Source organism: Anser brachyrhynchus (assembly GCF_964034855.1).
Source record: "Anser brachyrhynchus genome assembly, chromosome: 4".
NCBI lineage: Eukaryota > Metazoa > Chordata > Aves > Anseriformes > Anatidae > Anser > Anser brachyrhynchus.
The window spans coordinates 17,046,057-17,061,768 of NC_137698.1; the positions used below are offsets into that span (position 1 = coordinate 17,046,057).

Below are 15,712 nucleotides of genomic sequence, written 5' to 3' on the forward strand. Positions count from 1 at the left end.
CAGGCATCTTGCAGTGATGGGAAAGATGCCACAGAAACATAAACCATGAATTTCAGTAATAGCTCTCAGCCAAGAGATAAATGTGTTTCTGCTCACCATTCAGCCACCTGTTTTTAAATAATGGAAGGACCAAACTCTGTTGAGATGTTCGTCTCAAGACTGCTGCTGAGCTGCCCTTGGGAAATGCACCAGGAGGACTGATCTACAGCCAGAAGACAGGCTGCTGCAGGGCCTAGAACAAGAGGTGCATGCACAACACCAGGGCTCTCAGCACACGCTCAGATGAAGAATGAAGGGTACACACACCATTACACCGTTCCTGGTTGAGAACAAAGGCAATTTACTCAGAATTGATGTTCTTGAAGCTCTCTGAAGCCATGATCAGGAAACAAAGATAATGTTCTAATATGTTTAGTGGTTCAGATAAGATAGCTGCTGTGCTGTTACAAATTTTAACTACCTAATAACTTAGTTTATGGATGGAGATAAACTGACCAGACCATGAACAGTGGATTTGTCTGCTTCAGGTTGTGTGTTCACATCCACTTCCCAGCCTCGAACCAGAAATTGAGGCAAATTGTACAGCAAGTGGTGCTGCTCAGAGCCATGCGACCTTCCTTTAGAGAAACACCAGCTGTATGCTCATACAGCTTGTTCATATGAACATCAGCACAGAAAACCTCAGTGTAACCAGAAACCCATCTCATGCAACCTAATAGAGGGAAGGGAGCCAGATGTCCTCCTGAGGTATTGGGAGCACCTGCCACTAGAGGGCTGGCAAGATCTTCTAGGGGAAAAAAATTCCTACAGCAGGCTGCTACTGTAGAAGTGCATAGACACATCGGATTCAGGCACATCGAGGGCAACACAGGGGGCATCCGCATCAAGCATATTAACAGAAAAGGTTTGCAGAGTTTTAGGCACAGAAAAGCACCCAAACAGAAGCCAGGATTTTGGTTTAAGATAATCAGCAAAATCATCAAATCTGGACTTTGTTCCTGGCACAAAGCTACAGGCAGCCTCACCTTTGGCTGAGAGTCAGCAAACAGTTCCTCCTCCTCAGGATTGAGGGCTGGCTGGTTCCAGGAGGCTAATGCGATGGGCTTCGTGTGGCCCACTGCACCCCTGTCTCCTGGCTGGGTGTCATCTGTGCTCTGCGCCTTTGCATGTGACAGGAATGAAGCAGGCTGTTACATGCATGCATTAAAGCAATAACTACATTCAATAGAAAGGCTGGGTCTTTTTTTTTTTTTTTTTTAAAAGGGGGAAATAAGTTAGCCTGTAATTATAAACAGGAGTTCAACACCTCTGTTGAATGAGATCCCTAACTATTTCTTATCCATTTATCCATTTCACCAAAATAAAATTTGAACAAGTGAAATGCACTAATTTCAATTACAGGAACTGGAAGTTTTACTTGGGTGGTTGCTTTTTTGTTGTAGTTTTGTTTTTTTTTCCCCTGTTGTTGTGGTTTGACCAGGACATCTGTAGTGGAAAAGAATACTTCCTCTGTCCCAGTGGCTCCAAGAACTTGAAATACTTGCTTCCATTTCAAGTACTGTATTTTCAGATATGTTTTTCAAGTAAAGGTGTTAGATGACAATGGGGCGGAAGGCACAGAGGTATTAATTCCCAATTTGTATATAATACCTGTTGGTCACTGGTTGAAAGAACTAAAGCTTAGATTTTTGCATCAGGTGCACATCTCAGTCTCACTTAGAGCATCACTAACGGCAAATCTATTGCATGCTTTATTACAGTAAGGACATCTATTTACCGAAGCTGAGGGCACCACTTGTGGATTTGTTTTTTCAGCTCCTTCCTTCAGCACAGGATTGATCAAATTACCCTGTAAAAACAGCAGTAATGTTAAAAAACAACACCTAATAGCAGTTTTAAAAGCTGTTTGCTACAGAGTTATTGGAACAAGGATATTGTCTGAACAAGGATATCTTCTGTAAGAGAAGGGAATGAAGTCTATTTTGATTAGCGTTTAGATTTGCAGTCTACTCATTTGTACAATATTAATTTGATCTCTAATAGCATGTCATTCCTGTTATTAGCTCCAACAGCAACAGAAAAAAAAGTATAGTTACAGCTGATGAAACTGGACTGTCAGATGAATTTCAGGGGAAAAAAGGCTCAGACACTAATATTTTAGGAACAAAATAGTGCTCAGGGAGGCAAGAAGCAATCAATTCAGCAAAATGGCAAGGTTCCAAAAATTATTTGATCCCAAGTTAAAGGCGGCATCCCAAAACCCTGTAAGGAACAGACATGAAATCCTAGTATAGGCAGCAAGACGATTTACAGTTAGGAATTTCTGCTGTTCTCACCTTGAGCCACTCGGTGGAGGGCAACCTTTTGTACAAGGTGCTGAGCTGGACTTTCAGAGACTTGTGGGGAAGCTGAGAGGCCACCCTAGGGCTGGGAAGGCTTGTCTAGCCTTCCTCAAACTGCAGTAGAGAGCTCCGTATTTCCTTCTCCTAAAGGAAACTCCCCCCAAAGACTCAGACCTAGGGCACGACACTTTTCGTGTTATCACAGCTACACAGAGGCACCCATGAAGGGCTGTCAAACAACTCCGGCAGGTGTTGGCCCTGGCTTTTTCCTTTCAGCTCCCCGGTATCTTTGAGCTTTCTAGACAAACGATCACTTTTCCCACATCACATCGGTCATCGGGTACCAATGCGTAGAAGTAAGGTGAGAGCAGAACGTAGACACTGTCTATAAAGGGTCCAGATTACCAAAGCCTCTCATACCAGGCAGAAATATGAACTTAATTTTCTTCCGCTGTCCCAGCTACTGAGAAATCCTTTGTTTCTACAGGGAACCTTTCGTATCTACTTTCTGAAGGGCTGAACAACAGCAGAAAGTGTTCATCCTTATTCTGACGCCATTATTAAGCTGCAGCTGTGACAGTCTACAGCAGCGGGACCACTGGGTATCTAATCTTTCCCAGGCTGCACATCCAGTACCTACTACAGCAGATGTGAGCTAAGAGTTCCACACAGGAAGAGATCAACTGGAAGAGATCAGCTGAAGTGACATTGAGCAGACCACAGCTGGGATGCACAGGGACAGCCCTCTTCCTAGGCCAACACTTTGCAGGAGGAACTTTCTGGTCCTGTCTTAGAGGGTAGCAAGACTTATCCAGAGGTCAGGAAAAGGTGTATTGGGAAGATGGAAATGCCAAGCACTACTGAAAACAGCAACAAACAACAGCTTTTGGCCTGCTCCTACAAAGGAAAAAGAAAACTTTTTTTTTTTTTTTAAACAAACCTGGTTTTGTAGCTTCTTTTACTAACCTTTCTTTCACTCCACAAAGCATCTTCCTTGCTTGCTTGGTATGCTCCTCTTTTTTCCTGCTGCCCATCCGACCATACCAACACCCTTTTGACAGCTGACCCACGCTGAGCCTTATTTCCATTCTCTTTCTCCAATAATGCAATAGCCATCTGGATGAGATACAGTTCAATATTTGCAGGAACAAGTGTTCTAATTGCTTGAATTTTGGTGGTGTCTTGGAAAAAATACAAATATAATTTATTTATTTAAAAAAAAAAAAGAATTGTCCTTTCTCTCACTCATAGTTTTATGTTGTAAAGCATCAGTTTTCCCTCATTAAAGCACAAACAGATTAAGGCATAGAAAGCCTTAGAAGAAGTGAAACTTAATCCATAGGTTTGTATCATAAGAAACCAGAATGTGAGATCATGGGATAAATCTCCCACTCATTTGCACAAACTTACCACCCTCAAATTTAGTCTAAAATGTCATAATCAGCCTGCTTCTAACCTGCACCTCCTATCAACCATTTTCTCTCGAGAGGAAGGCTGTTTTAACTCAGGCTGAATAGCCTCCCATCTTCTGTTATGCTGGAATGGACAACTTGCAGAGCAGTAGGTTTAACGAAGTAAGCTGAGAGTCTGGCTGGGCCTGTAACTGCTGCTGAAAGGATACGATCACCCAAAATAGGACAGGAGTCACGAAGCTATAAAGTCAGAAAATTCAGCTAACTTAAGAAGTTAAGCTCTGAGGGCAAGGCTGAACTTTAAGTCCCCCATGAGCAGAGCCACAAGTACATGGCTGTCTTGAGCCTCTGAACTAGCCAACAGCACCAGCTCACAGCGCTGTGATTTCCTGCACTATTCAGCCTTATCCTCATAAATAAGCATCACCTTGGAGACATTTCCCCAAGGAAATTCTACTGCTCTTATTCAGCATATTGTTCACAGATGCCATTGCTCATGGGAAGACACCACCAGGCTGATTTCTTTCAGCTTGCCTGACTTCCACTTGAGTAAGTACACATTTAAGAGCGGTGCCTGGGTCTTTTCCAGAGCAATACAAATCCTTCCACTATGCTGTGGAGTAGTAGAATTTTGATATTTAATGAGGCCTGACTGCCCTATTTTGAAACACAACCTTGGAAGGAAAATAACTGTCATTGCCATGCTCTGCTTTGTCATGGGTCTTCCAAAAAAGTGATAGATGCTACTTAAAGGAGTACCAGAGTTGTGATATTTTGCATTCCCTTCATTATTAGTACGCCACTGCCATGAGAAGCTTCAGATGAGGGCTGTAATGCTCACCTGAGTCAATAGGAGGATTACGGATAACATCAGAAATGATCTGTTTAACTTCAGGAGTCAAACCTGCTCGCTCCAGGTTGACAGGATAGCCAGCTTTCATCGCCTGGAGCAGGTGAGTGCCAATCTCAGAAAGAGGAAGAGATCTGGTCTCACTTATAGTCCTCTAGGGAAACAGGGAAACAAAGGCAGAAGGAATTAAGGTGGCAGACGTGTTCTGAAATACAACTGAAAGCTCAAAGCCTGGCAAGCTCCCATGTCCAAAAAGCAACAGGGGATACTGTCACATAGCTGTGCAACGACCCCTCACCCCACAAGCACTTTATCACTTCTATTGCTTCCCTAATTTCTCTTCCAGCTTGTGAAAAGCATTTTTCTCTCAAGGCTGCTACTTCTTAGGTTGAGTGCAATGTCTTACCTCGTACTTCAGATGAGGAGAGGCTCTAGTCAGCGAGGGTGCTGTGCGGCCACCTTGAAGGCTCACTGCAGCCTGCTCTATAGCTCACATTTCTGTGTCACAACTTACTACCACCCTCTTTCCACCCTCTGGCAGCTGAATCCCAGAAAGTTCTACTACAAAGGAAGTGGAGGCTTTTGCCTCATAGTTAAGCAGATGGTGGTACTCTGACAAAGCTTCACATGTCTCCTGTTCAGTAGCTAGGACGCGCTTGACCTTCCAGTAGTCCATATGATTTACAATATCAGAGCAGAACATGTTTAACAGCACCAAAACAAATTCCCTCTTGTTTTTCAAATATGTTAAATAAATTCTCTTAAGAGATTTGCATCGAAGAGAAACATCTCACGTTTACTCCACTTAAACTTGCATTTTTCAGGAGAGTTTTGAAACTGGTTACTTGTCTCTCTTGAAATAGGTTTCATGCTTCTACTGATTTCTCCCCCAGACAATACAGACACTGCGCATACAACCATGTATACAATCATAAGGAGCATCAAGTTACCCATTAAGAATTATACAACTGCTTCTTGTTAATTAGTCCTTAGGCACACTTTAAGCTGGTGACTATCCTTTTTCCAGCAGGCTACCTGATCAGGAAGTTTTTGTCTTCTCACAGTATTAAGGGCAAAGATACAGAACTAAGTGGAACTAAAACCTAGCAGAGGATTTACGAGAAAACACTTGCAAAACCCCTACCTCTAGACAAAATATCCCCACCATTAGTTCTCAAAAAGGAAGAGACCTCCACAAGGAGAAACTTACCACGGAGAGATTTTTGTCTTGGAACAAGACATATGTGACATGCTCTGAGGGAGAAAGGGCTCTAGCATGCTTCCGGTGAGATGCCTCTTTCTGATCTGTAGGTCCAGATGTAGGGAATGCATCCATCTGAGTAAGATAAAGAGGAGTAAAAGGATTATATCTCAGTAACAACCAATGAATCACCTTGCCATTACCTGAAGAAATTCTGAGGAAATAACAGAAAGAGTTACTCATCTCTGAGCAGGTTGGTTTTGACCCCAATTCCACATTCCACATAAAGAAAGCAGAAAGGGAATCAGGATGGACACCCATATACTCCATCTTAACAAAAAGCATAGGATTGGTCAAGGGACTTGCAAAAAAGCCCCAAGAGGTGTCCAGATCAACACAAAACTTCTTAGTTAGTGCTTACGATATATGTAGAACTATTCCATCAGAACAAACTATGGTATTCTGTCTGCTGTTTTGTATGGGAAGTTCCTCCATTTATTTTAAACTTTTGCTTATCACAGATTTAATGAAAAACAGAAATGCTTGCAGTCCCCATACCTAATAGTTTGCTGTTGAGGAAAAAGATGAGTTGGTGTTCAATGTACTAAGGAGTTATCTCAAGCATCACAGAGAAGCAGTATTACTGCTCTACCTGCTTTCTAGACATCTAAATCCCCATACCTGTGGATTTACAGGAGAATTCAACCCCCCAAAGTTAAACAGCTGCACAGCTCCTCCAGTCCTGTGCTCCACAGCCCCTCCCTAGTGGAGTCTCTTGCCATTGCAAGGGTAAGAGTGATGAAGAGCCACTTTACAGAAAATCTCAGACAGAAGTAAAACCAACTATGAAAAGAGAGCAGAGTGTTCATGAAAGCCAGAAGACTTATTATCTCTGTCAGTCTCCTAAGGAGAAACTTACAGAAGCAAACTTCAGTCCTGCCCTCAGAGTCCACTGAAGCAATAAACTGGTGAGGGAACATTTCCTAAACCTTGGACTCCATCCCAAAAAATCACTAACCTAGCTGCAAGCTCTCAGTAATATGGCACTGGTTGGATACTCGGCCCTGCTAGGTGGGTGTTCTCTACAAGTACGTCCTGGACTTTCAAGATGACAACACTTATCATCCAGGTCCTCATGTTGTCACCACATAGCACGTTCAGATGTAGAAGGCCTATTTGTAAGCAAGGCTAACAGTTTGGCTGCCCTGCTTGGACAGGAAAGCTGTGACAAGGACAAACCCTGAAGGAGAAATCCAAGAGCTGCAAACCAAATTATGTCTTTTAGTGCTCTTACATGGTAGGAGACACTTTAGTAAATCATACCTGCAAACCATTTGCTTGGCAGAAGTCCTTAATTTCAGCCAGGAGAGGGACCAACATGGTTGATTTTGCTTCAGATACACCTTCAATCCTCTTCACATTCTCAACAGTTGTAGGCCTGGTTCAGGATGAATAATAAAAGCCATGGAACCATCCTATGTTGATGCTTTGAAACATCAAGTGTCTGAATGATATGTGCTTGAGCTGCAGATCTAATAATCACTACCTGAAAATATTTTTACTGCACTATCATCTCTGGAACTAGTTCAGTTCACTGTTTGCACTTTGGTATCTTGAAGCTTGACCATAGCAAAAATTTTAGTTTTGCTGCTTAATACCTCAGAGGATGTTAGCTACATCCGTTATTTATTTGCTTTTACCTCCTAAAAATATATAAGCCTAGAGATGTATGGAAGAACATATGCATTCCAAACATAGTTTACCTAATGCTGTTTAGCAGCTGGGGATGGCTCTTTAGATGCACTAAACACCAAGCTGCACCACAACACCCTCTCTTACAATGAAGAAAGTGTTTTTCTTTCCTTTCCTTTCAGTAGTCAAGAGCAACACAAAATTTTGGTTATTCTTTTGTGCTACAGAGCTACCTGTGCAAGGTAAGGGACAGCTCCTGACCTGAATGCTCTTGTAATCCTTACCAGGTATGAACATAGTAGAATGATTAAAACACACTGGAGAGAAGTTGGACAAGTAAGAATCAGACAACACGCACCTTTCCCTCCATGACTGTCAAGCTGACAGAAGACTTAGTTACAGAGACATATGCAAAGTCGGCTTTTTTTTTTTTTTTAAATAAGAACTAGCATGAAGAGACAAGTTTAACATTAATGGCTATTTAACTTACACCAGTAAGCATTTTACAAGGGTATTACGACAGAGTCCTCAGGAAAAACGCTGCTCCTTTACTAATGAGGCAAACTCCCAAAAGCAGAAAGAGAAATTGTGACTTGGCTTGCAATTGGTTTTTGAGTTTATCTAACAGGCATGCATGCTGGCTTTACCTTATTCGGGCCATCTCCACCAGGATCTTGTTGGTTGCCAAGACAGCTGGAGGAATTGCCTTCTCATTAGCTACCTTCTGTCTAGCAGTCAACAGCTTGCCATACAGAGCAGTCTGTGAAGAAGAGAGCCAAATTCCCAGAAAGAAGCTTGTGATCAGGCATGTAGGAATAGTTCAAATATGAGAGGTAAAATTAAAGCTTCCCTCATCTTTCCACTAATACACAAAAAGCCTACAATCCATTAACAATCTTCATACTGAAAATTCTCTTTCAGGGCTCCTTTTCAAGACATCTTTGTAATATCACGAGCTGCCCAAGCCAGTTTCTTCAGTACAGCAGGACTGTGCTCTACAGGCTGATTGCAATTCACAGATATCCTCTCTTCCAAAGACTTACCTCTAGTTCTTTTTCCGGAGATGAAACAGGTTCTCGGGACTTCAAAGGAGATCTCACAGGCGAGTGCTCTGGGAAACTAAAAGAAAGATAATGAAGTAAAAAGTCAGCCCTTGTATTCTATTAATTTATTCATTAACTTTGCCCAAGGCTGTAAGAGAGCACCAGCCTGACATTTTTTTTTTTTTGCCTGCCCTTTGACAGCACAGTCAGACCATGGCCCAGCACCTCAAGCTAGCAGGTGCACTGATTATGGACTTGAGCTAATTAGGGCAGAATTAGCAATATCCCAAGGCCAGATTTATCAGAATTCCTCCACGGCTAGTCCAATAACTCAAAAATAACCTTTTGCTGTACAAAACTCAAACAGTGAGCAAGCCACCTATATCCCTACCCACACCTGGATTTCTGTATTATTAGCAAAAGCATATTCTTACAGGCACTTGTCCATTCATGACATTATTTTGACAGCATCCCTTCGAAATACCTTGCATTTCTACTCATGGCCAGTAATATTCATCTTTGCCAGAAAGAGCTAATAACTTTAAAAGCTCACACAGCTCACAGCTGCCATACTGTAAGCCAAATAAGCTACTGTTACCACTAGGTATGTCTGTGTGGAGAGCAGCATCACAGCTATCATAGACTCATGTGTTCAGGGAATCTCCAATTAGACTGCCATCATTGCAGCGCAGTATCTGCAAGTAGACAAACTAGAACAAGAGTGTCTTTTCCTTGCTTTGCTAAGCAAAGTGCAAAATAACCTGTTTTAGTTTGTAGCTGTCCCTAGAAAAACTTTTCTCCATGTGGCTACAGTGGCAGTTTCTCAGCTTAAATGACATCTGGTGCTCCCATCTTCTGCCAGCATCAGGCCGCTTGTCTGAAAGAATGGAACTGCTCAAAAATGCTAGGTCAGTGTGATCTGAAGCACTACACGATCCTCGAGAACAAATTACTTTGTCTGCCCTTTGCAAAAGCTTGCTTTATTTTTTAACCTCACAAAGCCTCAACTTGATCTCAGAAGAGAATAAAAGGGCAGAAACCTAAACCTATATGCTCACTTACAATGACTACACAGGGAACATGTTCCGTTCTGCCAGTATTAAGATACAGTCACAGCTTGTCTTTTTTAGCTTAATTACATTTAACTGAAAACAATTATTCTCAGTTGCTTGTCTAAAACACAATTTAAAATCAATTACAGTTTCAACCATCACATAGAAAATACTGACTGAAAAATAAATGGCCACAGTAAAAGTATCAAATATAAAGCTGCAATCACTCCAGTTTAATTAACATTTTCCTATTTTTCTTGTTACTGGATTTGAAGTAAAATCAGTTAAAGTTTACATTTCACAGTTAATAAAACTTGCTTTGCCTATGACACGCTAGAAGTATTTAAACTTAACGTATCTTGTCAAATTCTGCAAAGCTTGTTAAATGTTGTAGCTCAATGTTTTGAAACAATGACATTTTTAAAGTCTTTTTTTTTTTTTAAATACTAGTTACTTGCAGTCAAAACATTTTGACGGTCACTTCAAAGCAGAGCACTGGTTTTAAGGATTGTATCACCAACAACACCTCTATTATGTAGTCGGAACTTCGTAATTCTGTTTTAGTCTAGAATAGTGTACCTGTTAAGCATGGTATTCCTTCCTGAAGGCATTCCAGCTGTTTTCTCACATGAAAACATTTCATACAAAGACATCTATAAAACACAGAAGAACAAGACAAACAAATGCTAATTTAACAGTATTTCAAATGAAGTTGCTGTAAGCAGCAAAATGTACATTTGTGATGCCATGACACACTTGCAAGGTTTTTAATACGAACAAGGATGGGTAAAAACACAAGAGGAGTTGTACTCATACTGACCTGCTTGACTGGTGACTGCTTTGTTCCTTTTATGCTCGGGGAGCCCTGCATTGACACCACAGGTGAAGATCTACTGTTGTAATAAAAAAAAATAATTCTATCTTACTCAAATCAGACTGAATTGTTTGTATGCTGCCATTTGAAAAAAGTTACTATTTTGCCAAGCAAACTGAATGGAACTTCGTACAGGTAAATTTTTGACAAATCACACTTCCTTATCATTATTAAAGTTATTAGAAACATAATTTCCAGGGAAACACCAAGGACCTCAAAGCCCATGCAAAATACTAAAGCTTTAATGAGGAACAAGAATCTTGTCTTACAGAAGAGACAAGGATTTCCGATGACAGAAATCAAAGTTCTGTGACAATGCTGTCTTGATAGAAAGATTCAATTTTAAAAATCCCATTTCTGGAGAAAACATGCAAGTATCAACTTTCTGGTTTGCACTAAGCATATGCTTTTAGCCACTTCTTACTGTTTATGAACAAACAAGTGTTTTTATTCTTCTAAAAGACCTGTTGACTAGCTAAAAAGTCACAATAGAAAATTAGAGAAGGTAAAAGAAAACTGGCACTCTGACAATGTGTCGCTAAAAAATAAATCAATCAGGTAATTACAATCTAGACATCTGAAGACATGTCCAAAGGCCAACACTGAAGAGCTTCATTCTAACAGTATTTGTTGTCACAGCAAAGCCTCCGCTGCCTTCAGTTCTTTACCTTCCACTTCAAAGACAGTTGGCCTAAGTTCATATTTAAGAAGACCAACAAAATGAGTTATACTTCACAAACAGTGAAGTGGAAGATCACAAGCAAAACTTCACGTGCCATTTTCATGAAGCCATATATTCCGATGGCAAATCGACTGACCACCACTGAAAACACACACCACTTTTGCAGATATACTCACCAAGATTTTTGAAAGTTAAAATTTCAGAAAATACACAAAGTCAGACAAACCGTTACACATTTATTTTGAAGCAATTCTTGTAACAACACAGGCATGTAGTACCTAGGCTGAGCATGTGAAGCAGAAAAGCTAACTTTTATGAAAATGTAGGTCAAGTGCAAAACAGAGAAAAAACTCTTAGCTGCTCTAGTTAAAGACTCATGGTATAACTCATCAGCATTAAAAAGAAGGTAAACCTTGGCAGATTTTCCTTTAATGTTTCTTATCTTCACCTGATCTACTGACTTTAAAATATTATGTTACTGCATAAGGGAAAAACTTTGGCTGCAAAGTCTAACGCAGCTATTTCCTGTCAAACCTGCCACCTCGAGAAGCAGGCTTCAGACACCAATCTGACGTTAAAATAATGTAAGGTGCTCAAGAGGACATGCATACTATAATTACCTTCTAGGAGGTCTCTGTAGGTTTAAGTCTTCGTTGGACTGTAACAGAAGACTTGGATTTGAGGTAGATCCAGCTTTCAAAAGCCAATTTCTTCCCTGTAAGAAAAAAAACAACGTATGGCTTAGCTATAGATTACTCAGAAGTCTTCGATAGGTAGTCTCACACCAAGAAGTACCTTCTGGGTAAGCCCACACGTGGTCGCAAACTTGCTACGCCCAGAGACTTCTTTGAGGAACCCTTCCATTATCAACTGTTGGCAGAGTGACTTCCACCAGCTCTCTGTCAAGTCCTTCCCACTACCATAAAGAGCGTGCTTTCGGTACCTCTCTGGCAGACGCTGGGAATTCTGAAATTGAGAGAACTGGTCAGGCTTCTCCAGCCTTTGTGAAAGAAGGTTTCCAACATACCCAGTGAGATATATCCTGATATGACGGTGTCTCCAAGAACATATCTTCACAGAAGAACTTTTCTGTAAAGTCACAAGCCAAAAACATTTATTCAAGTTTATATAACACCCCCCACAGTAACCACATTTACAACAGCTCCTATTGCCTCGTCCATGTTGCTTGAAGAGCATTCTCGTCTTTGCTAACCTAACCCATTTCTGTGCTGTGAAAAAGATCACAACCAGTAACTTCATTTTGAAGCAAGCCCCCAGACAGAACTACATTGAGGTTATAATACTGTTAAAATATCTCCATTTCTGCACATGGAGGAAGTTATAGGAACAACCCAGCCACTCAAGGCATCAAAGGAAAAAAACCACATTAGTGCAGTTTGTATTTAACCTGTTCAGGGCAATCTCAGATCCATTCAATACATCACTATGTTCGAATATCTAAGAATTGAGTTTGAGTAGAAGCAGTTACCTGTGTTTTTAATTAAAAAACTTAAAGAAAAAGTGAATAGGTCAACAAAAAAAACAAAAGCCTGTTTAAATCCCAGGACATGACGAGGGTGAAGAGTCTGCAACAAGCTGACTACAGATATCTGCTCTATGGCTCCTCCTCTACTTCAGCTGCCCATTGTAATGTTTTGGCCTTCACTTCAAGGACCTTTTTGTTTTGAAAAAGTCGCCTATTTCCTCATCTCTTACTAGTGGTCCACACTGGGGGACAAAAAAGCCTATGAGGTCCTCTTTGACAGGTTCTCACCCCATGAACTCAAAAGACCCAAACAGAGTGCAGAGGGCTTAAAGCCCCTTTCAGAGGAAGGGAAACACTGACAGTCTGAAAAGCTGAGAACATTTCTGAAAGAGGGAAGTAACAGCGGATCAAGTGATAGTAGGTCAACGAGTCTCAGACAAAGAAGTTTTTTTGTTTTGTTTTTTTTTGCTAGAATAAGAAACAGAAGGTCATGCTTCAGACTCTGTATTTGCCGTTTTGCTGAAAGTCTCCTCCCCTAGGGAGGACTACATGATCTACAGAACTACATTTTTTGGATTACACAAATATATTTACACTAAACATATGCTCTAGTGTATACAAAGACTTGAATATTTGCATACATAATATAGCATGCTATTTCTAATATAAATAAGATTCTAAAATGTATACTATAAGTAAGTGTATTGTGATATGAAAGATGACTACATTATAATCTCAGACAACAGGGGACAAAGGTGTGGAGGCTTGCCTTCTGCATTTACAGGACTCATTCACGTAGGCTTTTCAGATGCCTGTTGGCACGTTTTCTGGAATCATCTTTGTGTTAGGAGCCATACAAACATAGGTCTCCTACCCTCAAGAGCCCATTTTGCTTTACAAAGGAGAACAAAACAGGCTGATGCAGAGGAGCAGAGAAGGACAAATACGAGATGCAGGAAAGGCAGTGGTTAGAACAGGAAGGCCTGCTGAGCTTCCTAACGTCTCCAGGGACCGCAGGGAAGAACACTCTAGAGAATTTCAGGCAGCCAGGGAGCTCCTGTCTAGCACATGCAGCGAGTGGAGCAGCAGGAAGAGGGGCTTGTTGCACCCCTTTGGCAGCAGGGCACAGGAGCCACGTGGAAGAGGGACTCACCTCACTGCTGCATGGGACCAGGGCACTAAGCCCTGACTCTGAACTCAAGGGAGTCACCTCCTCAGCAGGCAGAAAAAGCCAAGTCCTGCATCCTCATGTCTAGACAGCCCTCATTCAACTCTTAACACGCATTACTTTAAAGCTGGAAATATTCCTTTCAGTTATGCCAGTTACATTAATTACTCCAATGGCTGCATATTTTCAGAACACAGTTTTGACTTTAAGAGCAAGTTAACGATAGAAATTTCTATAAAAGGAATAAGATGCAGAACAATAAACTTTTTGTCCATATTTGGGACAAATGTCATACTGTTCTGTCTTCTGACAAGTCAGTCCTATGCCACACTTGCAATTTTAACTACTTAGAAATGACTAAATGTTAGAGTTACTACTAAAAGCCACTTGCAATGAGTCACAAAGCCTATTAATAACAAAATCATTGCTGACATAACTATAAATTCCCAGTCGCTGATAAACAATGCACATTTTAAATATCACATTCTTCTTGGTTTAGAACGGTAGTATAATATTTCTATTAATGCAGCTCTAGTTCAAGGTTTCCCTGAGGACCTTGTTCAGTCTGACTCAGCTTTCAAATATTAAGTGAAACTTGGCCTCCCCTGTGGTCCACCTGAAGTCTGTTGGAGGTCACCTGGACATATTTGGTGGAAAAAGATACCACTAACTTAAAAAAAACACAAACAACAAAAAAACACATCAATTCTCCAGAAGCTATGTGACCTCTTAAAATAATACAACCATCATCTTCAGACAGATATGTTTAACTTACGGTGATATTGAGAAAATATTTCATACATTTGTTCTAGAGGTCAAACTGCAGCAATAGAGCAAAGAAAAACACTTTGAAAAAAATATGTTAGCCCAGAAAAGAGTATTCTTGTAAGCAATAAGAAGTTATTCCATATTTGCAGTGCCGATTTGGCATGATTGTCAATTCTCCCAGTAACGTCTAATAATTTCAAGTAGCTTGGATTGTTAAAATCTGTAACAATGTATTTTCATCCTAGCCACACTTCTATGACAATTAGCAGTTTTTCTAATAAAAAGAAAGTGTGACATCATTCACTGAGTGTTATCAGGTACTGCAGGTGATTTTTTTCTGGGCTGTAAACATTTGAAGTGATTTTGTTCTTATGCCTGTGTTTTATATCCGGTGCATTCCTCCCCAGTATTTCAAAAAGCATTGCACGTTAAGATATTCATAGATGATTTATACTCATATTCCTCTAATACGCTACTTCCCGTCTCACTGCTCTGAATCAGTCAGCAGTACACAGCCAGAAAACAAGCCAGCGTGTGCTTTATTCAAACACAAACCAACAGATTACCAAACAGAGACCTGTTTGGTCTAACTCTGAAGAGGTTATTCCTTTCAGGACAACAGAAAGGATGAGTCTTCACAGAGAAGCCACTTAAGCGTCTCTGCAAAGACATTACACTCACCATAAAGAGCATAGGGGCTGAAGCCGTACAGGAAGAGCTTCACAATCCCCACCACTCTTTGGGTTAATAGCCAACTGTCAATAACCTACTCCAAGTAACCCACAAAATACAGGACAGCTCTGTCCAGTGCAAATAACACACTGTTTCTAAGCTAAGCTCTTGGGCCATACGAGGCTGCACATTACACCTTTTAGAAAAAGAGCCAAGACAGCAAGAGCTTGGAGACAGCAGCTGTTCCTTCACTGTAGCTGCACAAGAGGAAAGTACAACATGCTTAGGAGGTTTGCTGCTTTTATTGCTGTTGCATTTAAAGGCTGCATGGGAAGTGTTGCTGAACAGCTTCAGGAAATTTATCCTACCTCTCTTGAGTTATCTATTTACTGTGAGAAAAAGGTACTAAACACATAAATGTGTATCAATGTGATGTTTGGTGTATCATTAAATGGTCTGGACACCTTAAC

The 15,712-nt window shown here is 40.8% G+C and overlaps 1 protein-coding gene across 11 annotated transcripts in view; it reads right to left on the bottom strand.

Annotated features, from left to right (window-relative positions):
- WRN (WRN RecQ like helicase) overlaps nucleotides 1-15,712 on the bottom strand; it is a 42,752-nt gene that overhangs the window by 885 nt on the left and 26,155 nt on the right. For 8 of the 11 annotated variants that reach the window (XM_080590389.1, XM_080590388.1, XM_080590386.1 and 5 more), the window contains 12 exons: nucleotides 11,944-12,114; nucleotides 11,769-11,863; nucleotides 10,413-10,485; nucleotides 10,172-10,245; nucleotides 8,541-8,616; nucleotides 8,145-8,257; nucleotides 7,129-7,243; nucleotides 5,815-5,940; nucleotides 4,596-4,758; nucleotides 3,309-3,523; nucleotides 1,778-1,849; nucleotides 1,026-1,160 (listed from right to left, as the gene is read on the bottom strand). In XM_080590389.1, the coding sequence (XP_080446515.1) occupies nucleotides 1,026-1,160; nucleotides 1,778-1,849; nucleotides 3,309-3,523; nucleotides 4,596-4,758; nucleotides 5,815-5,940; nucleotides 7,129-7,243; nucleotides 8,145-8,257; nucleotides 8,541-8,616; nucleotides 10,172-10,245; nucleotides 10,413-10,485; nucleotides 11,769-11,863; nucleotides 11,944-12,114 (1,428 nt within the window). The remainder of the gene's footprint in view (nucleotides 1-1,025; nucleotides 1,161-1,777; nucleotides 1,850-3,308; nucleotides 3,524-4,595; nucleotides 4,759-5,814; nucleotides 5,941-7,128; nucleotides 7,244-8,144; nucleotides 8,258-8,540; nucleotides 8,617-10,171; nucleotides 10,246-10,412; nucleotides 10,486-11,768; nucleotides 11,864-11,943; nucleotides 12,115-15,712) is intronic. The other 3 variants (XM_080590390.1, XM_080590387.1, XM_080590391.1) reach the window with 2 other exon arrangements.